This window comes from Cnephaeus nilssonii (assembly GCF_951640355.1).
Source record: "Cnephaeus nilssonii genome assembly, chromosome: 6".
NCBI lineage: Eukaryota > Metazoa > Chordata > Mammalia > Chiroptera > Vespertilionidae > Cnephaeus > Cnephaeus nilssonii.
Window position 1 is genome coordinate 48058590 of NC_137077.1, and position 27217 is coordinate 48085806.

At 41.1% G+C, this 27217-nt stretch overlaps 1 protein-coding gene across 3 annotated transcripts in view; it reads right to left on the minus strand.

Moving 5' to 3' along the window:
* Positions 1-27217, minus strand: part of LIMA1 (LIM domain and actin binding 1) — an 89605-nt gene that overhangs the window by 47129 nt on the left and 15259 nt on the right. For all 3 annotated transcript variants that reach the window (XM_079773723.1, XM_079773724.1, XM_079773725.1), the window contains exon 2: positions 12084-12225. In XM_079773723.1, the coding sequence (XP_079629849.1) occupies positions 12084-12202 (119 nt within the window). In that variant the 5' untranslated portion in view covers positions 12203-12225. The remainder of the gene's footprint in view (positions 1-12083; positions 12226-27217) is intronic.

Consider the following 27217-nt stretch of genomic DNA (forward strand, 5'->3'; position numbering starts at 1 on the left):
GGGGGGAAAAACTTTAAAAAATCCTAGGTACAATGAATGGTCATTGATCCAATTCATGTTTTTAACAGAGCTCTTTGGATACTATGTGGAGAATGGACTGGAGGGGGCTGAGAATGGAGGTGGCATTAGCGAGAGATGATGCTGGTTTGGCCCAGGGTGGTGGCATTGGAGATAAAGAAAAGTGAAGAGATTTGAGACATATTTCAGAGGTAGAATCAACAAGATTGGTGATGAGAGGTGGGGGAAAAAAGAAGTCAAAGTGATCCCCAGATTTCTGGCAGCTGGGTCAATGGAAGTACTATTTACTTTACTGGAATGGGGAATTCTGAAGGAGGAGTGAATTTGCGGATAGGGAAGATCAAGAGGTCAGTGTTAGTCATGTTAACTAAAACATCCATTTGATGGTGGCAGTAATTAGATACATGTGTCTAGAGCTCAGAAGAGAAATCTGAGCTAATACTGTAAATTTAGGACTTGTCTGCCCACGGATGTTATTAAAGCACAGCAGTAGATGCTATCACCTACAAAGTGTGTAGTGCAAGAAAAGGCCCAGAACCCAGTCCTGGAGACCCTAACATTGGCAGTCAGAAGAGGAAGAAGAGGTGATAAGAGACAATGGCAAGGAACAGGCAGAGAGGTAGTAGGAAAACCAGGAAACTGCCAGTGAGGTCAAGAGAAGAAAAAAATGTGGGAAGGAAGAAGTGGTGAGAAGTCATGCAAGACAAAGGCTAACCGACATCTCGATTTAGCAACACAGAAGCCCTGGGTTACCCTGGCAATCTTCTTCCATCATCAATACAGTATAATTAATTTACCCATACTCCTTTTAATGGGCATTTGGATTGCTTCTAGTTTTCTACCATTGTAAATAGTGCTTTGATGAATGTCCTTGTACATATATCCCTCCCTCCCCACTTGTATTAATACATATGTCTGAGAGAGTACCTAAAAATGACACTGCAGAAACACAGTGGATTATAGCTAAAAAGGCACTCAGAACCTGCCTTGAACTTGTGTTTCCACAACACTTGGTAATCATCTTCAGTATATTACAGCTATAATACAATATATGAAAGCCAGAGCCAATCAGCAAATGGATTTATTCTTAGTCAATTGTTCTCCAAGGCAAAATATTTACACTGTGGGTAGTTGGGTAAATAAGTTCAGAAGTTCCCTTTACTGTCCTAACAGTAACACAGATTTAAAGAAAGAAGATCAAATTAATTTTCATCTTCAGTCCTGACCTTTTAGCACTGAAGCATCTATATATACTGATGGCTATCTTGAATTGTTTTGAAACTCCCAACCAAATATCCCCACCTTTTATTTGTAATTAAGTACTTGCAAAATAGTAGATTCAAAGGAGACAGGTTCTACACCACTGCTTTCTTCCAAGCCAGGTTCTTGCTACTTTTACATTTTGTACCCTCAGAATGCTAAGAGATGCTAAGGCATAATCCTTCTGAATTTGGTGTTAAACCAGTATTCTGTCCTCAGACTTTCCTCAAAGGCATTTAGAGCAATTAGCATTATTCTGACACAAAATATGAAGGTTATTGATTTGAGGAAGGGGCTGAGGCATTTTGAAGATTTAAAGTTGAGGAGGAAATATTTGCAATGAGATTTCTATGATTAAAATATCATCCCTCTTCCCTGCCATTTTTTTTTCCCCTTCAGTCTTTTCTTCTTCACATGCTGAATTTAATTTTGCAACTGCTCATTAATGCTCAGCTGTGAGGCAGGCAGCTGATGGAGGATGCTAAAATTATCTGGGGAGTAATAACAGTGTCTCAAACTTTTCTAAGGCCAGAAAACAAAGTTCCTGAGCCATGACTCTTACTTATAAGCCTTCAAATAGAGCAAAGGGAACACTGAGCCAAAAAGGGAAAATGGGAACTCCCAAGTTTTAGTCAATGTATTTTCTTCTGGAACAATTTCACCACTAAAATATTACAAAGAAGCAAAGAGGTTAACCAGGAAGATCTAAGGGTCAATTTTTTTTTTCTCTTCTTACTGAAGAAGAAAACTAAATATAAACCCTGTTCTTCCTTGGGACTATGGAGTAGGTAACAAGAGTGGGATGAGTTGTGACATGGGGGAAGGCAGCATGGGAGGGGGAGGAATATGTGTGCTGTGTTCTGCCACTATGTAGGGTGTGGTCTTCAGTCATAGTTGCTGGACATCAAGTTCATATTCTGTCAGAGGAATGGGATGCAGGTTAGCCAGATCAGTAGTTTTTAAACTCTTTTCGCTGCAGAATACTCTGTTCAAATGACATCTTATTTAGAACCTAACATATAAAAGGGATCAAAGCAGGACGACTAGGGTGAAAGGGCTCAGGCTCAGCCCTTTAGATCTTCCCATTTTCTCAGAACTGTCCCCTGAGATTCCTCTGAAGAACTCAATTAAGAGAGTTTGAAAACTACTGAGCTAGATTCCCTTTAATTCTAAACATGTATGAGTCAAACAGAAACCTTCTGCAAAGAAACCAAATTCCACCAAGGGTCAAATTTTAATCAAGCAAAGGATTATGTTCTGTTGAAGTCAATGGTAAGTGAAATCCAAGCTAGCCATTCAAATGGACCCATCAATAGGCCCTTCCTTACCTCAAATTCAGTTATTTATACAGTAGAGAAGTTTAGTAAAAGAAAACCCTGGAGCTATAAAGTACTCATGAGACAAGCTCTGATGCTAGAAAAATTACTCTTATATACATATACATGCAAATGCATGGCTAACAATTAGAAAAACCCAGCGGCCTTTCCTCTGCTCAACTTCCTGCTGATGGCTTCTACAGAGAACAGTCACCACACGCCCCGCCGGGAGTTTGCGCTCAATAGTTCACAGGCCCCCAGGGAGATAACATACTATGACAAAAGGCGCTGAATCCCTTGTTTGAACAGACTGGATTCGTCACACATTTACCAAGTCAAGAATTCCAGATAAAGTGTTTTAGCCCTCAACTGGAATTCATGAAAACTATGGTGGGGATCCACAGCACCCTCAAAAACTGCATATTGTTAACAGCATAAAAAGTACAAAAAGATGTCCAGGTTGGGGAAAATATGTATTAAAGATGCTTGAATTAGAAAAAGCACATACTCCTTAAATTCACAAGAATATTCCTTAGTGAACCCAAAACTGAAAGTGGTTAAACATTTGACAAGAAGCAAGCCCCTGAAGGCTGTCACAAGGACTTCCAACAAAGGAGGACATGACTCACACGTTCCTCAAGAGCACTGGGGAATTAGTGGTGTCATGTCAAAAACCCTGTGGCCCAGGGAGCTATTAAGTCCTCATGCCAGAGCAGTTGCAGATTAAAACTTTCAGATTTGCTCTGGGTGGGTGGCTCCATCATCCTGAATGGCAAAAATGTTGTGGGTTTGATTCCCCGTCAGGGCACATACCTAGGTTGCGGGTTTGATCCCTGGTCTGGGGTACACAAAGGAGGCAATGGATTGCTGTGTCTCTCTCACATTGATGTTTCTCTCTCCCCTACCCTTTCTCTCTCCCTAAAATCAATAAAAACATATCCTCGGTGAGGATTAAAAAATAATGAAATAAAATAATCAGATTTGAGTTTTTATTTAAAGAGAGTGAGAAAGTGTTCTCATTAAAATATATTTTAAATGCTAGTCATTTTCACTGACACAAAAAAATGTAAAGCCCAGCTAATTCTATGAACATCTGCCAGATTAAGTTTCCTCCAAATTTTATATTAATTTCTGATCAGAAACCTCCTATGTGTTCCTACAGTCTCTTGACTAGGCTTGTATAGGATTTACTAATTCCAAACTCCATACTAGAGAGTGTTTCAAAAAATAAGAGAAAATCAGGTCACTAGGTATTGGAAGTAGACATTCATATATGCCTGCAATCTGCTTTGGGAGCATACAGTGAGTGAACCCTAACAGCCTTAAGGAATATCAGCAATATGTCTCCACTTAGTAAGAAACATGGAGAAGAAATCCAGGCAGATCTCTGATTTTCACATTGTGCCCTATCCTACTTCTGTGCCTTACCTCCTGTTACCCCTTCCTCAGCCATGTCACCACTATCTTCCCAACCAACCAAATAAAATTCTATTCATCCTTCAAAGCCAGTCAATAGTTAGGATATAAGCATCAGAAGAAAAAAACCAGGCAGAAACAAAATACTAATATGGGCTGGTTACTTTCTACACCTCAGTTTTCTCAACTATAAAACAGGTATAATGTCCCTTCCTCATGCAGTTTTTGTTAGGGTTAGAAGTAATCTCTATTTCTATCAAGCATCTAGCACAGTACTGGGCACATTAATTCTAATTAATGAGTTCAGGATGTACAGTTTTGCATAACTGCCATTTGCCCTTATAATCTTCCTGGAGAAAAGACAAACTGCTATGCTATGACGATCTCTAAGATCCCTTTGCACTTTCTCACTGCAAAATGAAGAATGCCCCTAAGATGAACAGCTTTTTCCAACTTCCTAACTCTCATCAGTGCAACTGCAAGACTCAAACCCTTTATCTTGAGAATTGACTGAGCTGGACAAGGACAAGGTAAAGGAGAAGGGAACTGAGGAAAGTGTGAGAGTTTCACTGACATGACTGACCAAGTCAGGCAGGGAAGGAAGTGAAGCCAGGAAGGGGACCGACATCCACAGCCTGGGTGTCCTGGTGTGACCCAAGAGCAGGATCAGTGGGAAAAACATATGGAAGCACAGGAGGCTCTGATCAGGCAGTAGGCTTTCCAAATGTAACATTTCAGAGATAGAGTCTGGGTGACGATGGGGTTGGGATTAGATACAGGGGCACGAGAGACAAGGTGCAGGTTGAAGAAGTAGGGGAGATCAAGAAATTGTGAGTCCAGAATATCAGTCAGATCATTTATGTGGACCAGTGATTCTTTTTTTTTTTTTTTAAATATATCTTTATTGATTTCAGAGAGAAAGGGAGAGGGAGAGAGAGATAGAAACATCAATGATAAGAGAGAATCATTGATTGGCTGCCTCCTGCACTCTCCCCCCTAACCCAATGGGGATCAAGCCCGCAACCCAGGCATGTGCCCTTGACTGGAATCGAACCTGGGCCCTTTCAGTCCGCAGGCTGATGCTCTATCCACTGAGCCAAACCAGCTAGGGCGGACCAGTGATTCTTTACTGGAGGCACTCCTGGCCCCACCGGACATTTGGAAAAGTGTGGGAATCTTATTGGGGTTTCTCCTCCACCCCTTTCTTCTTTTTTTGGTTGTCACAATGTCACAGGGTGCTACCAGCATTTGAAGGAAAGCAAAAATGATGAACATCCTGCATAAAGAAGACCTGCCTCATCTAAAATGCTAATAGCACCCCCACTGAGAAACACTGAGGAGAGAATGAATCTGGAAGCTAGTGTCCCCAGTGAAGGCCAGGAGCTTGACCCTGAGGCTGCCCCACAATGCAACAAATGGGAGGATGAGAGGATTATAGCACAGATAGCTGTGAGTCTGAAAGCACAGGGTTACAACTTCAGAAAAAGGCACAAAATACAAGAGGTGGGAAACAGTAGTGGAGATGTAGGGGAGTAGCACCCCTGACTCCTGGCGCCAGACTATTTCAGAGAAGCATGCGCAGAAAGAGCAGGAAGACACTACTCAGAGACAGAATGCATGTCAAGGAAAAGCCAAGTTCAGTTGAAGAGAGGTGGGGCTAGAGAGGGTGAAAAGGGTAAGAATGCGAAGAAGTTTCTCTACAGAACAGGGAGTTTCCAAGTCCCATTAATCACATCTCAACGCTGTCTCAAATCCTTCCCTTCCTTTCCATCCCTGCTGCCCCCCACCCTTAATAGCTTTCACTTTGGTTCTCAAGAGACCCTCATGACTCGTCTCCGTGCTATCAATCTCTCCCCTTCCCAGGATACCTTTTACACCTTTGCCAGAAGCATCTTTCTAAAATACAAGTCTGATCATGACATTCTCCCTGCATGAAAACCTTCAATTGTTTCCACTGTTTATCGCCTTCCAGTCCCTTCTCCCCTTGGTATTTATTCTCCATGCCAGATGGCTTGCTTTCCTATTTCCTTTATTCATGTTCTGCTTTCTACAGTCCTTTGTATGAACCTATCATTCTGCTTTATTTTTTAAAAATATATTTTTATTGATTTCAGAGAGGAAGGGAAAGGGAGAGATAGAAACATCAATAATGAGAGAGGATCATTGATTAGCTGCCTTCTGCACGCTCCACCCTGGGGATCGGAGCCCATAACCCAGGCATATGCCCTTGACCTCCTGGTTCATAGGTTGACGCCCAACCACTGAGCTACGCTGCTTTATGTTCAAGTTCACAAATCCCTCTCTTCCACTACAAGTGCTTCCTAAATTTCCTTAGAAGTAAAAATCACCTGGGATACTTGTTAAAAACACTCCAGGGCCCCATCCCAGACATATTGAATCAGAATCTTTAGGGGGAGGAGGGGGACAGGGAAGCCATATAGGATGGCTTTAAAACATATCCAACAAATCAACAAACGACAAGTGCTGGCGAGGATGTGGAAAAAAAGAAACTCTCATGCACTGCTGGTGGGAATGCAGACTGGTGCAGCTACTGTGGAAAATAGTATGGAGTTTCTTCAAAAAGTTGAAAATGGAACTCGCGTTTGACCCAGTGATCCCACTTCTAGGAATATATCCCAAGAAATCAGAAACACCAATCAGAAAGCACCTCTATGCTCATAACAGCACAATTTATAATAGCTAAGATTTGGAAACAGCCTAAGTGCCCATCAGCAGATGAGTGGATTAAAAAACTGTGGTATATCTACACAATGGAATACTACGCTGCTCTAAAAAAGAAGGAACTTTTACCATTTGCAACAGCATGGATGGACCTGGAGAGCATTATGCTTAGCAAAATAAGCCAGTTGGAGAAAGATAAATATCACATGATCTCACTCATATATGGGATATAATGAACAACATAAACTGATGAACAAAAATAGATCCAGAGACAAAGAAACACTAAACAGACCGTCCAACCTCAGAGAGAAGGTGTGGGGGGGGGCAGGTAAGAGATCAACTAAAGGACTTGTATGCATGCATATTAGCATAACCAAGGGACACAGACACTGGAGCAGTGGGGGCTTGTCCTGGGGGGTGGGAGTGGCCAGGGGAGGGTCAATTCGGAGAAAAAGGAGACATATGTAATACTTTAAACAATAATAAAAAAAATGTTTGAACAAAAAGCTTTATCATGAAAAAACAAACAAACAAAAACATATCCAAAACAACCTTTGAAACGCCACCCATTAAAAAGTAGTCAGCCCTGGCCAGTTGCTCAATGGTTAGAGCGTCGGCCTGCAGACTGAAGGGTCTCTGGTTCGATTCCTGGTCAAGGGCACATATCTCTACTGCAGGCTCCATCCCTAGCATGTCCAAGAGACAGCCAATTGATGTGTTTCTCTCATATCGATGTTTCTCTCTCTCTCTCCCCCTTCCTCCTTCCCCTCCACTCCCTCTAAGAAAGTCAATGGAAAAAATATCATTGGGTGAGGATTAAAAATAAAAAAAAAGTAGAGTCAAACTCCCCTTCCTCTGAATATGAGCCAGCTTTCTAGACTCGCTTCTAATGGAGAGAATGTGGCAAAAGTGTGTAACTTCTGAGGTCATAAAAGGCAATACATCCTCTCACCCTGACTCCCTTCCTCCTTCGTTCCCTCACTCCCTCTGTGTCTGGATGTTTGCCCTTGGAATGCAGCCAACCAAGCCAAGCAGCCACATGGTATTCCAAACAGGGCCTCAGCTGAGAGCCCAGATGCCTACCAGCTTCGACCTCCTCACTGGTGAGTTGAGTGAGCCTTTAGGTAAAATTATGGTCACCACTCTTTGAGCCACCCTGGCTGATACTGAGAGGAGCAGAGGCAAGCTCTGGCCAAATTAGAGATTTATAAGCAAAATAAATGCTCTCATTATTTTAAGCCACTAAACTTTGAAGATTTTTTTTTTCATGCAGCATAGATAACTGGTACCCCATGTGATTCTTAAGATGCAGGAAGTTTGGGGACTTCTTTACTCAGGGTGTACCCCCAAAATGTATACACACTTTGAATAATTTTTACTTCCAATGGGTTAAATCTGAAAAGAAAGAAACATCAATTGAGCTATCAGCTGTTAAGTGTGTATACATTTTTGGGGGATACCCTGTATATAAACATACTAAACATACCATTAAGTTCCTTGAGGTCAGGGATTAAGTCTTAATAGCCTTCAGATCTTGATCCTTTTTGTCTGAAATAGCTTCATTAATTTTCTTTTTTAAAATATAAGAATAATACATGTGTGACATAAAATTACAGCAATATAAAATGCATAATGTAGAAGGTAAAAGGGCTAGGTGGTCTCATGCAACCTTCACTTCACCTTAAGCAATAACCAAGGTCAACAGTTTGAAAGGGCAGTGTTTTCCATATAGCAGGTGCTTGATGGATTTGTTATTGAAGAAAAGGTGATATTGTACATTACAGAAACCTCTTATTGGTATTTAATTATATCTTAGATATAGCTCCCAGAATTACTTTCTTCAAATATTTACCATCCTTTTCTTAAATGCATTGTAGCTACCTATCAATTAACAAACTACTAGTGAGGCAAAACTACCATCTTCCCTAAGCTCCTCCCCACTGTGGCATCTTTATTGAGCAAAGTCAATGTATTTCCCATCATAGTTTATTATTTACATACTAGAGGCCTGGGCCCTTGCCCTGGCCTGTACCCTCTCATAATCCGGGACCCCTCGGGTGATGTCAGACTGCCAGTTTCGACCCGATCCCCACAGGCCAGGCCGAAGGGCCCCACCGGTGCACAGGGCCTCTAGTATGCATATTAAATCTTTGGTTAATCTCTTCCCACCCTCTCCCCTCCCACCTCTGCCCTTCCCTCTGAGATTCATCAGTCTGTTCCATGTTTCCATGCCTGTGCGTTGAGCGTCTGGCCCCCTGGTGGTCAGTGCACCTCATATCTACCAGTTGAATGGTCACTTAGGCTTTTATATATATAGACTAGAGGCCCGGTGCACGAAATTCGTGCACGGGGTTGGGGGTGTCCCTCAGCTCGGCCTGCAACCTCTCCAATCCAGGACCCCTCAGGGGATGTCTGACTGCCGGTTTAGGCCCGATCCTGCAGGGATGCCTGTGGATCAGGCCTAAACTGGCAGTTGGACATCCCTCTCACAATCCAGGACCACTGGCTCCTAACCACTCGCCTGCCTGCCTAATGCCCCCAACTGCCCTCCCCTGGCAGCCTAGTTACCCCCAACTGCCCTCCCATGCTGGCCTGATCTCACCCCCAACTGCCCTCCCCTGCAGGCCTGGTCACCCCCAACTGACCTCCCCTGCAGGCCAGTTCACCCCCAATTGCCCTCCCCTACCAGCCTGGTCTCCCCTAACCCCCTGCCAACCTGATCTCGCCCCAAACTGCTCTCCCCTGCCAGCCTGATTGCCCCGAACTGCCTCTGCCTCAGCCCCCATCACCATGGCTCTGTCTGGAAGGAAGTTGGACGTCTGGAAGATGGCTGGTCGACCCTGTCTAATTAGCATATTACCCTTTAATTAGTATAGATTATATAGGATAGGATTGCTTAAATGGTGGAGGAAGCCTTTTTCAGCAGGAGGAGATGCTCTTGGCAGACAAAAATACATAACCCCTATATCTGGACTGATAGCCAGCCATATGCACTATACTGCCAAACTGGTTATTAAAAAATTGAACTGCTTTCTTACACCTTACACCAAACAGCTGTTGCCCTTAAAACCCCTCCTCAGCCCCCACCTTAGGTTCTGCCTTCGCAGTTCACCCAGATTAGGTTCTGATTGGTCAGTTTCTATGCCAGTCAGCATCAAAAGCTCCATCTCCGCTGAAACCGGTTTGGCTCAGTGGATAGAGCGTCAGCCTGTGGACTGAAGGGTCCCAGGTTCGATTCCGGGCAAGGACATGTGCCTTGGTTGCAGGCACATCCCCAGTGGGGGGTGTGCAGGAGGCAGCTGATTGATATTTCTCTCTCATCGATGTTTCTAACTCTATCTCTCTCCCTTCCTCTCTGTAAAAAATCAATAAAATATATTTAAAAAACAAAAACAAACAAACAAAAAAAGCTCCATCTCCTAGGCATCCATTGGCTCCCCGTAGTTCACCCAGATTTGGTTCTGATTGGTCAGTTTCTATGCCAGTCAGCGTCAAAAGCTCCACCTCTGTAGGGAGCGGCTATAGGATTAAGCCTTGGACTGACCTGTTGGCAAAGCCACAAACAAGTCCCAGCTTAGAAGGCATAGCCCTCTTAGCATAATTAAGCTTGACCTTATGATTCCCTCTAGATCTTATCTGAGTAGTTAATGGGCTGTGGGAGATGCAGCAAGTGCTGCCAAAACAAGTGAAACTCACAAGAACATTGTAACTATGATGACCACTACCTTGTTTACCTCTGGCTATAAAATAAAGGCTCAGCTTGCTGTCTGGATCTTTTCTCTGTGGCCTCAGCCAGGCACAGGAAGATCCACCTAGACCCAGCTTATTCTCTTTGTCTGTTTTTTCTACATCCTTCGCCACCCTCCCTCAGGCGTGCCGAACCCTTGGCTGTGCAGGCACAGCACACATCTCCTAGGCAGCCATTGGCTCCTCTGGGAAATCCAGAATGGCCCAGCCTTCACGTCGGCACCAGCCCTTCAGTCACGCCCCCAGTCCGCTACCAGGTGTATCTCTGACCACTCTGAGAAGCGGCACCTCAGGTCTGCTGGTGACAATTTTGAATTCTCATCCCTGACCTAACCTTCTTACAGTGCAAGTTCTGTGAAGGCAAGCATTTGTCTTGTTCATTCTTAGTTCACTCATAGACTTTACCTGTGTCTATGCATCTATGCTAGCACCGCATGGTGACCTGTCGAATGGTCATTTTGGTTGTCATGGTCATTGCCTTTTTATATATATAGATAGTATTTCTTCAATACTGGTTGAGTGTCTACTATGTTCAAGTCACCATGCTATACACTGGGGATACAAAATAAGCAGAAAAGGGACCCTCATATCAAAGAACTCATGGTCCAGAGTAGAAGTCAGCAACTTTTTCTTCAAGGGTCAGATAGTATATATTTTAGACTTTGAGGGCTATATGGTCTCTGCTGTGACTCTGCTGTTGTAAATGAAAGTAACCATAGACAGTACACAAATGGACATGGCTGTATTCCAGTAAATCTTTATTTACTAAAATGCAGCCAGTGGCCAACAGTTTGCCTACATAGTTTGCAATGTTCAACAGAACTTCATGCAATGATGAAATGTTTCTGTGATGTCCAATATGGCAGCCACCATCTACATGTAATGAAATGTGGCCCGTGCAGCTGATTAATTGAATTTTAAATATTATTTAATTTTAATTAAAATAGTCATATATGTAGTAGCTACTATATTGGACAATGGAGGCAGAGAGTGCACCTTACATTCCATTCTCTTCAACTAAATCAAAACTTGCTTTAAAACTCATCTCAACCAGGAAGCCTTTGTGACTAGCCTCTGTCCATGATGGTCACTCTCTCTCTTACTCTGTATCTAGGTCAGTGATGGCGAACCTATGACACGCGTGTCAGCACTGACACGCGTAGCCATTTCTGATGACACGCGGCCGCTGAGGCGGCCGCATGCCGAGGATGAAACATTTGCTGCTCCTGAGGATGAAACATTTGCGAAATAATGTTTTTTCCTCAAAGTGACACACTACCCGAGTTATGCTCAGTTTTTTGGCGAAGTTTGACACACCAAGCTCAAAAGGTTACCCATCACTGATCTAGGTCTTACTCCTACTTATTTGGGACTTGTGACATTTTGCTTGGTAATTCTGTGTTTTATAATTACCTTTGGAATTTGTAACTTTTTCTTTCCCCAACTAAACAAAAATTCAAAGATAAAATGTGTCTCCCAATTATTATAGTCATCCACCTTCTCCACAGTGCCTATATAGTGCTTAAAATACAAAGGAGCTCAATAAAGCCATTTGATACCATGTACTTCCTTTACTGACTTCCCTGACAGGTGGTAATGTTTGCTCAAGACAGATGGTCCTTTTGGACCAGAATTAGCACTTACTTGGAGAATATTTCTACAATAGCCGATGACTTGTTCCTATTGACAAGAGAAAGTTCTTTGGCCGTTACCCTCAATGATAGTGAAGTCCACTGCCGTCGATTAAATGGAGTTGATTCCATCTTGTCTACAGATACTGAAATACCTATTAAATAAAGGAAATCAGAATATTAGACATAGAAGAGAATTCTCCAGCATCCAATCACTGGCAGTGTTATGTTGAGAGCGAGCAGAGAGTCTTAGACCAGCAGACCACAGTCTTCTACCGGTTCTCTCAAAAACCATAACCTTGGTCAAATGATTCAATGTCTTTGGGTTGTAGTTTCCTGTAAAATGAGAAGGTTAGACCAGATGATCTCAAAGGTCTTTTCCAGTTCCATCGTTTTATGACTGACCCTACTGTGCAAACATCGATTGGCCTTTTCCTGAACTTAAGTCTGTTCCAAAGTCACATTTGGAGTGAAATGTTCCACTCTTCTGAGTTACATCCCAGGGGAGGTACAATCAGCATCTCTGTAGACTCAGGTCCAAATTAGGTTCTACCTACATCCAAGTTTCTTTTGGCTGCCCTCTCTCCCCAAGCTCTGCAGCACTGACTACTTGTTGTTGGGGAAAGAGCTGGGGACAGAGCATGGATAATACAAAGAGCAAGGGCTTTAAGGCAAGATAGACTTCAGTTAAAATAATAACTTTGTTACCTTAAACAAATTACGTCATCTTTTCAGTTTCAGTTTCTTCAGTTGAAAAAATGAGAATACTACCTACCTTTATAAGGCTTTTGATATAGATTTAAGGAGATGATATATTTAAAATACTAGGTATGCTACAGTAGTATTAAGAGCATTTAAAGTATAATATATTAGTAACCGCTTTTGTTATAATTATTATTATTTTAAGCCTTTTAACAATTGGGGAAATTATAATAACTTTAAATTCAGGGGGCTAAAACCTCTATACTTAAATTCTTTCCTAAAATCCTTTCAAGTCAAAGACTGCATAAAACCTGGCCCTTGATATCACCTGGTCCCTACCCTGATTTGTTTGTGTGTGTGTGTGTGTGTGTGTGTGTGTGTGTGTGTGTGTGTGTGTGTGTGTGTTTTAGCCCCAGTAATTACCAAAGGAGTTCCAACCTTTGTCCAGAAGAGGTGAGATTAGAAATGAGTCAATAGTTTCCTTATTTAAAGAGTGAAAAATATAGATGAAAGGACTATTTGCAGCCCTCTTTACAACCGCAGAGCATAACTGATCTGGTAGAACGTATGGCTCGGGTACTGCTTCCAACAGCCTTGACAACAGCAGAACACACCGTGCGCTTACCCAAGCAACCTGGGCTTCCATTTCACACTAAAAGTCCTGTGATACAAAGTGTGTGATAGGCAGCCATAAAAGACCGAGCTTCTTTTTTCACAGGTAGTATTTGTTCTCCCAACTAAAGCTCTGTCTGAAAACAACACTAGTTTTGTTATTTTTGTTTACTAATTTGTTTTATAATCCCCAAGTTGGAACCCAACATAGAACCCTCTAATGGTAAGGAGCTCTTGTATTAGAGACAGTTTGGGCATCTAAATGGGTGTTGGCCCCATCACTTAAAGCTGTGTCTGTCCCTAAATCTTAGATTTTTCACCCATTATAATAGTGCTTACTTCATTGTATCCTTATGGGGAATAAAGAAGATAAATACCCTGACATAGAATAAGTAAGCAATAAATGTTTGGTTTTTATATTATCTCTTCTTCCTGGATAAATAACCTTAATTCTATACATGTTCTTTGAAATAAACCTGAATGTATTAAATACTATATGATATTTCTCTATTTGTTTTCCAGTCTATAACTGACAAACCCACCAAACATTGTCAGCCTTTTCCCTAACATGAAAAAGACACTGAAACAACAAACAATTTAGCTAAACTTCAGTATGTAAAACCACAGTAATAACCCTTTAGAAAATAATGACCAACACTTTAAAACATTATTTGGTACAATTATGCTTCTAGCATAGGTGTGGGTATAAATGTTGTGAGTTCTTCTACAGCGATCATTTCTGAATCAAAGAAAAAAAAATACAAAAGATATGTTCTGAAGTTTGTTTGTAAAAAAGGAAAAGTACAAATTACTTGAGGGACTGAGTATGATTAAGAAAAGGAGTTTAATTCCCAAGTCTAATTCCATGGTTTTGATTACTCTTTCTTTTCCAGAAAGTTAAGAAAAGTCAGAACATCTATTTTGGTATAAGGGTAGGGTAAGCACACTTTATACTCGAGGAATGAGGTGGCTCACATCCTGATCACACTTCTCTTCACAGAAGCATACTGTTATTTCTTAGCACTATAATTAGCATCCTATGAAACAGATAAAGGAAAGAATCACCTGGTATCAGGTTACTGAGTAACTACTTCCGACAGGTGTAGAGAGAGGGCCCTACCCAAATAGTGTGCGTAATCTATAGGGCTTGCTAACGTGTACATGAATAATTATAGCACAAGGCAGAATGTGGTTAGAGGCAATGCATGTTTTGGAGTACAGGACCTGATTTTCTGGCTTGGTGGGTGAGACATCGGATTGACTTGGGATTTAGGAACACAACAGAATTTCAACAAGCGAGGGTGGGAGGAACAATATTACACCATTAGGGAGTTGGAACAGCACAGGAGACTTCAATGGAGTTAGACTCTAGGTGAACTAGAAGTTGAAGATAAGCTATGGAAAGATAGAATGGGAAGAGCTTGAAAACTATGCTAAAGAGTTTGAGCCATATTCCAATAGTGGAGAGAACTAGCCTGTGAATGAGCTGAGATCTTGTAATCTTAAGGTGCCACGCCCTAGCACAGATATGATCTTTATGGAAAATTAAAAAATAATTTCCCTGAGCCTCATTATGTGCATTTGTAAGAAAAGAACTCTGTAGTGAATTCCTCAGTCTCTGTGGTGGGACAAAGAACATTTCTGAAAAAGCAAGCACCCTAATAAGAGCCTTTTTGGGTTGTTGCTGTTGTTGTTTTTAGTTGTTGTTTTTTAATCCTCACCCAAGGATATGTTTTTTATTGATTTGAGAGAGAGAGAAAAGAAGAGAGAGAGAGAAAGAGAAACATTGATGTGTGAGAGAAATCTTGATCTATTGCCTTCGAACTGGCCCCAATCGTGGATCGAACCCACATTCGGGGTATGTGCCCTGATTGGGAGTCGAACCTACAATCTTTTGGTGTAGGGGATGAAGCTCCAACTAACTCAGCTACCTGGCCAGGGCAAAAGCCATGTTTTAAAAAATGATTCTGCAGCAGTGTGTAGCTTGAGAAGAGGAGAAAAGATGGGAGTGTAAATTACTAGTCAAGAAGATCATAAAACTGTCTAAGTGATAGGTAATCAAGGTTAAAATCAAAATAGGTAGAAATAGAAAGGTGGAAAGAGAGCCCTGGCTGAGTTTCTCAGTGGTTAGAGCATCGACCCGGGGACCAAAGGGTCGCGAGTTCGATTTCTGATCAAGGGCACATACCTCAGTGGCAGGTTCAATCCCTGGCCCTGGTCTGGGTGCATGTGGGAGACAACCAATTGATGTGTCTCTCTCACATTACTGTTTCTCTCTCTCTCTCTCTCTCTCTCTCTCTCTCTCTCTCTCTCTCTCTCTTTCTCTCTCTCTCTCTCCCCCTCTCTTTCCCTTCCTCCCTTCCACTCTCTCTACAAAATAATGGGGAGGGGGGATATTATCAGGTGAGAATTAAAAAAAATAAAAAAGAAAGAAAGAGAGAATTGATCATTCTTAGAATAGAAAAGGACTTAGGATAGAAGAAGGAATCAAAGCTGGCACCATCAAACTTGAATAATGTTGAATGTTGCTGCCATTAACAGAGAGAGTGAATATGGGAAGAAGAGGGAGAATGGTGAATTTTGCTTTACACAGGTTGAGATATACATGTCAGAATACAAATACTACTGATACACAACAGGAAGCTAAAAATTCAAGGCTAAGGTTAAAAAATCAGACTCTTGGAAGAAAATAAACATTTTAAAACATCTACTTTTGGGAAGTACATATCTCACTTAATTCTCACAACCACTTTACAAAATTGGTTTATTATTTTATATTTATAATGAAGAAACTGAGATTTAGAGATTTAAATAACTTTATAATGATCACTTAGCTATTAAACCCATATTCTGTTTGATTCCAAGGTCAATTTTCTTTCCACTACAAGTAACGAATCATGATTAAAACCATCTTTCAGCCAATGTAGAAAATTGGGTAGCAAAATCTCTGAACCCCGAGCTGCAAACTCATACAAACTATCTTTCAATGAGAATATAGTGGCAAGTAACTTTCAAGAATGATAAGCATCAGAAATAATCATTTGTTCTATCAGAGATACTTGGGCCCACCTGAAATACTCTCCATTGTGACTACCGTATTTTCTGGCGTATAAGACAACTTTTTAACCCAGGAAAATCTCAAAAGTTGGGGGTCTTATACGCCGGAAAATACGGTATTTGGGTTTTAAGCAATCTGATATACATTGTCAGAGATTTTTCTAACCTACCGTATTTTCCGGCGTATAAGACCCCTGACTTTTGGGAAGATTTTCCTGGGTTAAAAAGTCGTCTTATACGCCGTAAAGTACGGTTCTTGGTTTTCATGGGTTTACATTAAAGAGCGGTATGATATCTCCCCTCACATACTTTCAAATGAGGGTCCTATTCTCAGACTTTAGAACAATTTCCTTAATTCCAGAAATCCTGCTAAGAGTGAAAAAGACATGTACCAACAGCTGAAAGACCCACTCAGAAGAAGGTATTCAGTCTGGGCTGCTACAATATCCTTGAATATTTTTTCCACTGCCATATACAAATAATAACAGCAGCAGGGGATAAATGGTGATGGAAATAAATAAATAAAGTTACAAAACAAATAGTAACAGCAGCTATCACTTATTGGTCACTTACTAATTCAACTAATCCTTTCACAACCCTAGAATATGATTTCCATTTTCAAAAATGTGGTTCATTGAGGTGGAATAATTTGCCTAAGGTCACATAGCTAATATACACTGAGTGGCCAGATTATTATGATCTCTGAATGCATAATAATCTGGCCACTCAGTGTATATCCTATATAATAAAAGGCTAATATGCTAATTGTCCCCTTGACCAGGAGTTCAACCAGCAGGCAGGCTGGCCAACTGCCCATGTCCCCTCCCCCTGGCCAGGCTGGCCGGACCCCACCCATGCACAAATTCATGCACCGGGCCTCTAATATACACACACACACACACACACACACACACACACACACACACATATACTGAGTGGCCAGATTATTATGTGTTCAGAGATCATAATAATCTGGCCACTCAATGTATGTCCCAGGCAGAATCCAGTGTTTCAGACTGTGGACAAAAAAAGAGTTCTTCAGAAAATAACCTCACAGGGTGATCTGATCATAAATTCCTAACTAGACTGGTCATGGTGGGTAATTATATGACAGGTCTATAACTTCTTTAGTGGAAGGTTTTTAAGCAAACCCTGTTCATTGTTCACATGTACCCCTTTGAAATGCCAGAAGTAATACCCCTCCAAGGCGTAACCACCCTCAAGAAAGCATATAATCTTAACTAACCTGTAAACCAATCCCCACTTAGCTTTCTCCCATCTTCATGTAATCTTTCTTACACTCCCTCCTTAATTTCAAATGCATAAAAGAAACTTCAATTTCAATAATAAAAGTTTGCATAGAAGTTGGAATTTGAAGAAAGAAAAAAAGGAAACTGCAAAACTGTTCTCTGAAGTATTTGAGATTTCGTTTCCCAGCATTGTCGTCAATTTGGCTCAAATAAACTCTATAAAAATTCTCTGCAGGTTTGGACATTCTGTATGTGAACAAGACTCCAAACCCAACCTCTAAGGTCATATGCATTCTATTACCACTTTGACTGTGAACAAAGAACTGCTGGAATGGTTGACAGTTGTGTGCAAGAGTTAAAGGAAACAGATGTAACAAAAATAACTAAGATTTTAGCCTCAGAGACTATAAGGACAATGGCATATCAAATAAAAAGGGGATACATAGCAAGGGGAATCATTTGCTATGAAGGAAGATGTCTTCAACTTTAGATACATGTGCAGAATTTTACAAGAGAGCAGCTTAGAAATCAGTAATCAGATCCCCCCCCTTTTTTTTTACAGTAAGGGAGCTAAACCACATAAAGGTCCAATAATTTCCCAAACTCACCAGGTAGTTAGTATAAGAGCCAGAGTTCTAATTCTCAGTTCAAGTTCTTCTCTTTTTTTTTTTTGTTATCATACCAGATAGGTTGAGGTAGAATAGCTAAACATTCTACAGGTGAGCTGGAGCCTGGAAATAAAGATCTCTGAACAAAGGTCCTTGAAAGTTTAAGGGTTGGGCAATGACTCACTGGGATATTTGGCCCCAGGTATCAGCTTCCTCAAGCTATTGCTTAGGGTGAGGTCTTTAGCTGCTCCAGGAAACCTACTCTGATATAGGCTTACCTAACCTAATGAATTGGCTCCCAGGAACCAGGCTGGGACAAAAGCAAATGAGCCGCCACTAATAAATTCCTGAATCCTGTTCTTATAAGCCAAATCTAAGTCCTCTCTCTCTCTGTGTCTATCTCTCTCTCCTGAGATGGCTACTGTGCAAGAGGCATAGTTGCCTGAATATAGCCTTGAAAAATTAAAGAGAGCAAAGTACAGTGGACCTTTGAACAATATGGGTTTGAACTGTGGGGGTCCACTTACATGCAGATTTTTTTTTCAATAAATTCCATTAACATTTTCTCTTCCTTATGATATTCTTAATAACATTTTTTCCTCTAGCTTACTGTATTGTAAGAATATAGTATACTAGAGGCCCGGTGCATGAAATTTGTGCATGGGGGGTGTGTCCCTCAGCCCAGCCTACACCCCCTCCAATCTGGGACATCTCTCTCACAATCCAGGACTGCTGGCTCCCAACTGCTCACCTGCTTGCCAGCCTGATCACCCCCTAACCACTCCCCTGCCAGCCTAATTGATGCCTAACTGCTCCCCTGCAAGCCTGATTGCCCATAACTGCCCTCCCCTGCTGGCCATCTTGTGGCAGCCATTTTGTGCACCACATAGGTGCAGCCATCTTTGACCACATGGGGGCAGCCATCTAGTGTGTTGGAGTGATGGTCAATTTGCATATTACTCTTTTATTAGATAGGATAATACATATAACATACTAAGTATGTGTTAATTGACAGTTTATGTTATTGGTAAGACTTCAGGTTAACAGTAGTCAAGTTTTAGGGAAGTCCAAAAGTCCAAAGTTATACAGACTTTAAAAAAATTTTTTTTTTTTTTTTACTGATTTTTAGAGAGAGAGGAAGGGAAAGGAAAAAAGAGAGATCCATTCATGTGAGAGTGAAACATTGATTGGTTGCCTCTTGCATGCCCACAACCTGGACATGTACCCTGACTGGGAATTGAATTGGCAACCCTTCTCTGACCGGGATGACACCCAACCAACTGAGCCACACCAACCAGGGCAAATTTTTTTATTTATTTTTATTTCAGAGATAGGAAGGGAAAGGAGAGAGAGATAGAAACATCTGTGGGCTGCCTCCTACACATCCCCTACTGGGGTTCAAGCCCACAATCTGGGCATGTACCCTAACCGGAAACACAACTGGTGACCTCCTGGTGCACGGGACAACACTCAATCAACTGAACCACACCAGCCTGACTACACAGAGTTTTGACTGCATGGGGGTCAGCTCCCTCACCCTTGCCTGCATTGTTCAAGGGTCAATTGTACAACAAACTCACTTGTTCAGAGAAAATGTTATATTTTTAGAAATAGATTGTAGAATGTTTTTTGTTTTTTAGATTGCAGAGTTTTAAAGTTTGGTTTTGTTATTAACCAAAAACTCTTCAGTTTAGATGTCAACAGATAAATGGGAGCAACTAGTTAAAAGGAAAAAAACAATTAACAATCTTGAAGGTACAAAGGGAAATTTTAAACAAAAGCAATGTGAAATATATGCCCACATAATGTTTTGTTTTTATTTCCAGAATATAAACTACATTTATTTCTAAGGCTATATTTTTGTATAAAAAGTAGTGATTAAATTCACATACTTGAAAAAAATTTTAGAAGCTAATAGCTTTTTTTAAACATTTTATTTTGAAATAATTTTAGATTTTCAGTTACAAAGATAGTACAAAAGTTCCCAGATAGCCTGGACAGTGTTGCTCAGTGGTTGAGTGTGGACATATGAACCAGGAGGTCACAGTTTGAGTCCTGGTTAGGGTATATCCCTGCATACAGGAGGCAGCTGATCGATGATTCTCTCTCATCATTGATGTTTCTATCTCTCTCTCCCTCTTCCTTGCTCTCTGAAATCAATAAAAATATATTTATTTTATTATTTTGTTGTTGTTAATCCTCACCTGAGGATATTTTTCCATTGATTTTCAGAGAGAGTGGAAGAGACAGAGACAGAGAAACATCAATGTGAGAGAGACACACGGATTGGTTATTTCCCACATGGACCCCACAAGGGGGATGGAGCCTGCAACTGAGGTACGTGTCCTTGACCACAATCAAACTCAGGACCCTTCAGTCCGTGGGCCAATGCTCTATCCATTGAGCCAAACCAGCTAGGGCAATAAAAAACATATTTTTAAAAAAGTTCTCATATAGCCTGGCAGTGTTCTCAATGGTTAGAGCACTGGCCCTTGCACCAAAGGATCATGGGTTCGATTACTAGTCAAGGGCAAGTACTCTGGGGCAGGTTGGTGCATGTGGGAGGCAACCAGTCAATGTGTCTCTCTCACATTCTCTCTCTCTCTCTCTCTCTCTCTCTCTCTCTCTCTCTCTCTCTCTCTCTCTCTCTCTTCCTTTCTCTCTCCTTCACTCCCTCCCTTTCTTCCACTCTCTCTGAAAAGCAATAGAAAAATATCCTCGGGAGTTCCCATATAGTTTTCACCTAGCTTTACCTTACATTACCACAATATAATTATCAAAAGTAAAAAATAAACATTGGTACAATACTATTAAGTAAACTACAGACTTTGTTCCCTGAATTATTTTGTTGCTCAAATGGTTCCACCTTTGGCCATTTGGAGCTCTTTCAGCTTGGCCCTGGTGTCCTTTCAACATACTACCAATTTATTTTATTTTTTTATTGTTTGAGCATTTCCTCACTTTCCAGCACTATAAGATGTTCCAGACTTATCTTGTATTTGCCCTGCCCCGGCCCTGGAATCAACAACTTCTCAAAAGTGCCTGATTCCTTTTATTGGAGAAACCAAGATCTGGGTACTGGCGTTTTCATTACTACTGATATGTCACTGCTTCTAGGGGACAGAACCAGGAAATATATAAGTATATTAACCTATGTATCTACACATATCTATATTTCTATAGCTACCTGTCTGTATACATATTTTTAAACTATAAATTTATAGTGATACTTTTGACTCCAATCTAGCACCACAAGGTTCATTCCAGTACATATTCCCTTTTATTTATTTGTAACTTCTTTCTCTGATAGTGAGAAGCCTATCTCCATAGAATTTTGACATAAAAAGAAATCTAGAATTCCAAAATTATGCCATTACCGTTATCTACTCCCTTAATACATTGTTGTTGTTTTTTTTCATTCCAGCTGGAATGCTACCCCTTCCTCAATCTATTTGCCTTTCAAGACTCAAGTGAGAGACTACCTCTCGCAGAACCTTTCCTGAACTGCTCCTGACCTATTCCCAATCAGCATAGGTCATTTCCTTTGCCTTATAATTTTATCAATCTTTTTTATCAAGAAAGATTCTTGAGGTCAAGGGACCTCTTGCTCTCCTAGTATCTAGTATATTGCTTTATAAATAAAAGGAACTCTATAAATTTGTCTTGAATAAAATTGCATGAAGATTTAAATTTTATCCAAAACACTATCAGTACAAAAAAATGCTTATTATGCAGTCCAAAACTAATTGTCAAGAAAGGACATATCATTTTTTTCAGAACCGTGGATTAGTAATTTTAGTTTATTTAAACTCTGAGATAAACTCAAGTGATATAAAAAAAAATGGGACCATTAAATAACTTTAAATACTATACATAAAAGGCTCACTGCTCTATTATCCAGGAACATGGTGACAGACAAGTCTGTAGGCATGTGAGGATAATCATTGCTACTGTTCTTGGAAGACCTTAAGCCAGGCCTCTGAATCCCAGACAATAGGAAAATTATAACAATGACCAAATTCCCAGGGCTCAACAAGGACATAGATGTTTCCATCAAGGCAAATTCACTTTAATAACATTTTTTTCTCTCCTTCTAAGGATATTTGTTCTTAAAAAACACTAAGATTTAGAGCAAGAATAATGAAGAACAGATTATATAAATGAGAAGCAATGTCACTTCTGGAAACTGCTCACCAAAGAAATAGAGCAACTTTCTCCTGGCTCTTACAAACATTCATCTGTAGTGATTCACACTTTACCACTCCAAAGATAAAAGAAGAAGCAAAAAAAAGTTCACTCGGGTAGAATCCTCTTTCCCCCTATCTTGCCTATATGTCAGGAGAAAAATAAGCGTTATGACAATCCATCTGAGCCCCTGATCTTTCCCTTCTATCTTCCCAGAACCTCGTCTCATCTCCATCTCTGACTTTGCCCTAAAATCATTCTCACATTTCTGATATGTGTATATACATATTTGAAATTTGTATATATGGATTAAATAAATAACCCCTTTTTCTATTAAGGTTTCCCCCCTGCTCAAACTACCTCCTCACCTTACTCCTACCTACACAGCCAAACCTTAGTCTCCAGATACTCACTGTTTCCACTTCCTCTTCTTCTATTCATCCCTCTGCCCACTTGGCTCTGGCTTTTACTCCTACCATCCTACTGACGTTCTCCTGAAGATCTCTTAACTCAAATCCAAGGACCATTATCTCAGTTTTTATCATTTTCTGTTGCCATTTGAATTGTTAATTAGTTCCTCATTTTTGAAAATTTATTTTCCCTTGTTTTTTTTTTTCTTAAATGGAACTCTTCTGATTCCTTTCCTATCTTTCAAACCATTCTGGCCCTCCACTCACCCCTGTTCCTAGGCCTTAGTCAAGTGTCAGTTTCTCTCCTTTCTGTGGGTGAGCTCAGCCACTCTCAAGTCATCAAAGGTCACTTACACCAGATGATTCCCCAAACTGTATCTTAAGTCCTAACTTTCCTGACTTCCAGTCCTAGAATTTCCATTGCATGCTGGATAGTTTCCTATGTCCCATGAAGATACAACATAACACAGCCCGAATCACATGTATCCTCCTCCTTTACTTCTACCCCTCAAAGTAAGTTTATTTAACCACAAATAATGTTTCTCAAAAGATGAGATGGCATATGTATTTTTGCTTATATCAAACAAAACAATGCTATCTAATAATAGACAAATATGCAAATTGACCATACCTCCGACACACCACAAGCCACGCCTACCATCCGATCAGAGCGAGTATGCAAATTAACCCAAACCAAGATGGCTACAGCCACAGAAAACAAGGTTTCCTAGGTAACAGAGGAAGCCAAGCTTTCTGCCAGCCGTTGCAGGCCTAAGCCTCCACTCAAGCTACAAAGTTTCAATTATAGAAGGTAAACAAATTCAAACAAATGGCGGCAGGATGGAGCTTGAGAGAGCAGGCCAGGGTTGCCGCCGGCAACAGGAGAAGCAAAGCTTTCCACACACCCTGGCCGGGCCCACCCGCTTAAGGCAACAAAGTTTCAATTATAACCCCAACACAAATGGCTGCGGGCCTCGGAGGGAGCCCCAGGTTTCAATTGTAGAAGGAAAATAAATTCCAGATACCAGGGCCTCCGCTTGCGTTGCCAGGGGGCATGGCCCGCCTGCAAACCACCACAGGCCCCTCGCTCAGGCCGCCCCACGCCCCAAGGGAACCCCACCCTGATCAGGGACACCCTGCAGGGAAAACCAACTGGCCCCCACCCCTGTACCAGGCCTCTATCCTATCTAATAAAAGAGTACTATGCAGATTGATCATCACTACAACACACAATATAGCTGCCCCCATGTGGTCAAAGATCCTGCCCCATGTGGACACAGGATGGCCACCACAAGATGGCCAGCAGGAGAGGGCAGTTGGGAGGCACCTGGCCTGCAAGGGAGGGCAGTTGAGAGGGACCAAGCCTGCAAGGGAGGGCAGTTGGAGGTGATCAACCCTGCAGGAGAGGGCAGTTAGGGGCAAACAGGCTGGCAGCAGAGTGGTTAGGGGGTGATCAGGCTGGCAGGCAGAAGTGGTTAGGGGCAATCAGGAAGGCAGGCAGGCAAGCAGTTGGGAGCCAGCAGTCCTGGATTGTGAGAGGGATGTCCCAGATTGGAGAGGGTACAGGCTGGGCTGAGGGACAACCCCCCCTCCGTGCACGAATTTCGTGCACCGGGCCTCTAGTATAACATAAAATACAGTATGATATAACAAAATGTGTACAATGTCTGAAGTTAAAAAGAGGACTTACAGGTTCTTTTTCTGCCTTTTTCCAATTCTGCTGACCATAGGCAATTAATTCACTTCCCTGAGAAATGTACCATCAACTACCTTGGCTTATCAAAAGTTCTATATATAATGTCTACCACGTGACACAGTGCAGAGAGAATGGCATAGAGGCTAAGAGGATAGGCCTTGGAGTTTAAATCTAGCTGTTCAAATCTCATACCACTCACTAGTTGTGTGATCTTGGGCAAGTTATTACACTCTGTCTCTGTTTCCTACTCTCTAAATTGGGGGGAAAGAACCTACCTCATAATATTGTTTGGAGAATTAAAAGAAGTTGCTTGCCCAGTCGTGGCAAGGAACTTCCTCTCTGAAATCAGTAAAAATATATATTAAAAAACACACACACACAAGTTAATAAATGTCAAGTATGTACTATACTCCTAGCACTTAATAAATGCTCAATAAATCTTTAATATTATCATCATTATTATTAATCAGTAAGTACTATTTCACACAACTCTTTTATTTTTTGACGTGTGGACTTTGTATACACTTTTCCTCATATCTTTATGCACACACAACTTATCTCTCTTGGTCCCTGGCCTTTCTCCTTACATCCTCCTCCATGGTCTTATGCTACAGGTCCCAGCTTAGATGACACTTTCCTCCATATGCTTTCCCTGACCCCTCGAGCCTGCTCTAGGAGGTTTGTCTTAAGTTCCTAAAATGTTAGATCTAGCCCTGACTGGTGTGGCTCTGTTGGTTGAGCATTGTCCCATGCACCAAAAAGATACAATGTGGACCAGCCAGAGTAGCTCGGTTGGTTGAATGTCGCCCTGTATACCAAAAGATTGCCGGTTCAATTCAGGTCAGGGCACATACTTAGGTTGTGGGTTAGATCCCTGGTCAGGGCGAATATGGAAGGCAACCAGTCAATGTTTCTCTCTCACATCAATGTTTCTCTCTTTTTCTCTTTCCCCTTTTCTCTCTATAAGCATGTCTTCAGATGAGGATTAATAAAAACAACAACAACAACAATGTAATCAGTGTTGGGGATAGATCTAGTACTCACTCATCATTGATGTTTCTATCTCTCCCTTTCTCTCTGAAATATATAAAAATATATTTTAAAATAAATACATTTTTACCTCTCCCTTCCTCTCTGAAATCTATAAAATATACTTAAAAATAAGTAAGTATATTTTTATTGATTTCAGAGAGGAAGAGAGAGGGAGAGATGGAAACATCAATGATGAGTGAGAATAATTGATCCGCTGCCTCCTGCACGCCCCTTATTGGGGATTGAGCCCACAATACAAACACGTGCCCTGACTGGGAATCAAACCATGACCTCCTGGTTCACAGGTTGACACTTAACCACTGAGCCACGTGGTCGAACATATGTACTTTTATTGATTTTGAGAGAGAGAGAGAGAGAGAGAGAGAGAGAGAGAGAAACATCAATGTGAGAGAGACACATTGACTGGTTGCCTCTCACATGCACTCCAACTAGGAGCAGGAAACGAACCCACAACCCAGGTATTTGCCCTTGACCAAGAATCAAACTCTAGACCCTTTGGTGCAGGGGCTAAGGCTCTAACCACTTAGCAACTCCAGCCAGTGCAATTCAGGTATTTTCTTACAAATGCTAATTCTTTCAAATAACTATTGGCTTTTCAGGTAACAAGGCCAAATAATAATTCTAGAACCCAAAAAAGGAGCTAATGTGAGAAATAAAAGGAAAATTAATTCAGTAGGTCACAACCTTGAGTGTATATAAGAATCACCTAGGAAGTTTAACATACTGACTTCCAGGTCTCATCCCACAATTCTAATTCATTTGGTCTGGAGTAGGGCCTAGGTAGACCACATTTTAACAAGAACTTTGACGTGATTGTAGGTATACCCATCACACATTGAAAAAACACTGAAATAAAAGATTTTTATTATTATTGATTTTAAAGGGAGAGGGAAGTGAGAGTGATAGAGAGAGAGAGAGAGAGAGAGAGAGAGAGAGAGAGAGAGAGAGAGAGAGAGAGAGAACATTGATCATTAACATGGGCATGTGCCCAGACCGGAATCGAACCGGCAATCTTTGTGTGTGTGTGTGTGTGTGTGTGTGTGTGTGTAAGTAAGCAAGAATTTATTTGACCAAAGCAAAAATGCACTTAGGGCATAGAAGGGCACAGAAGAAGCAACAGGGGAGCCTAGGCTGGACTGCCTTGGCTCAGTGGAAAGTCAGAGAATAAGGGGCCTTGGAGACAGGTTCAGGGGGTTAGCCTGGGACGAGCTGCCACTGCCCAGTGCCTTAATTTCCTCTTTGTGTAAAATTAAAGGGATACTAGTAAAATAGCCTAGAGTTTTTCTAGTAGCAGGTCACAAAATTAGTGAGTTGTGAAATCAGTTCAGTGGGACAGAACTAACATGTTTATTTGCGTTAATGAAAAAGAATAGAATGAAAATAGAAAATGTCAGAACATCACACATAGTATAGGTATTCTTTTTTTTATAGGTATTCTTTTATAAAGCTTTTGTTTATGTGTGTGTGTATATAAACTGGGTAAGAATGTTAATTTTTTTTTATTGTGGGATGTGGTTAAGAATTATTGTTTGAAAAGAAAAATATTGCTTGACAAGTGTTGGTGAGGATGAAAC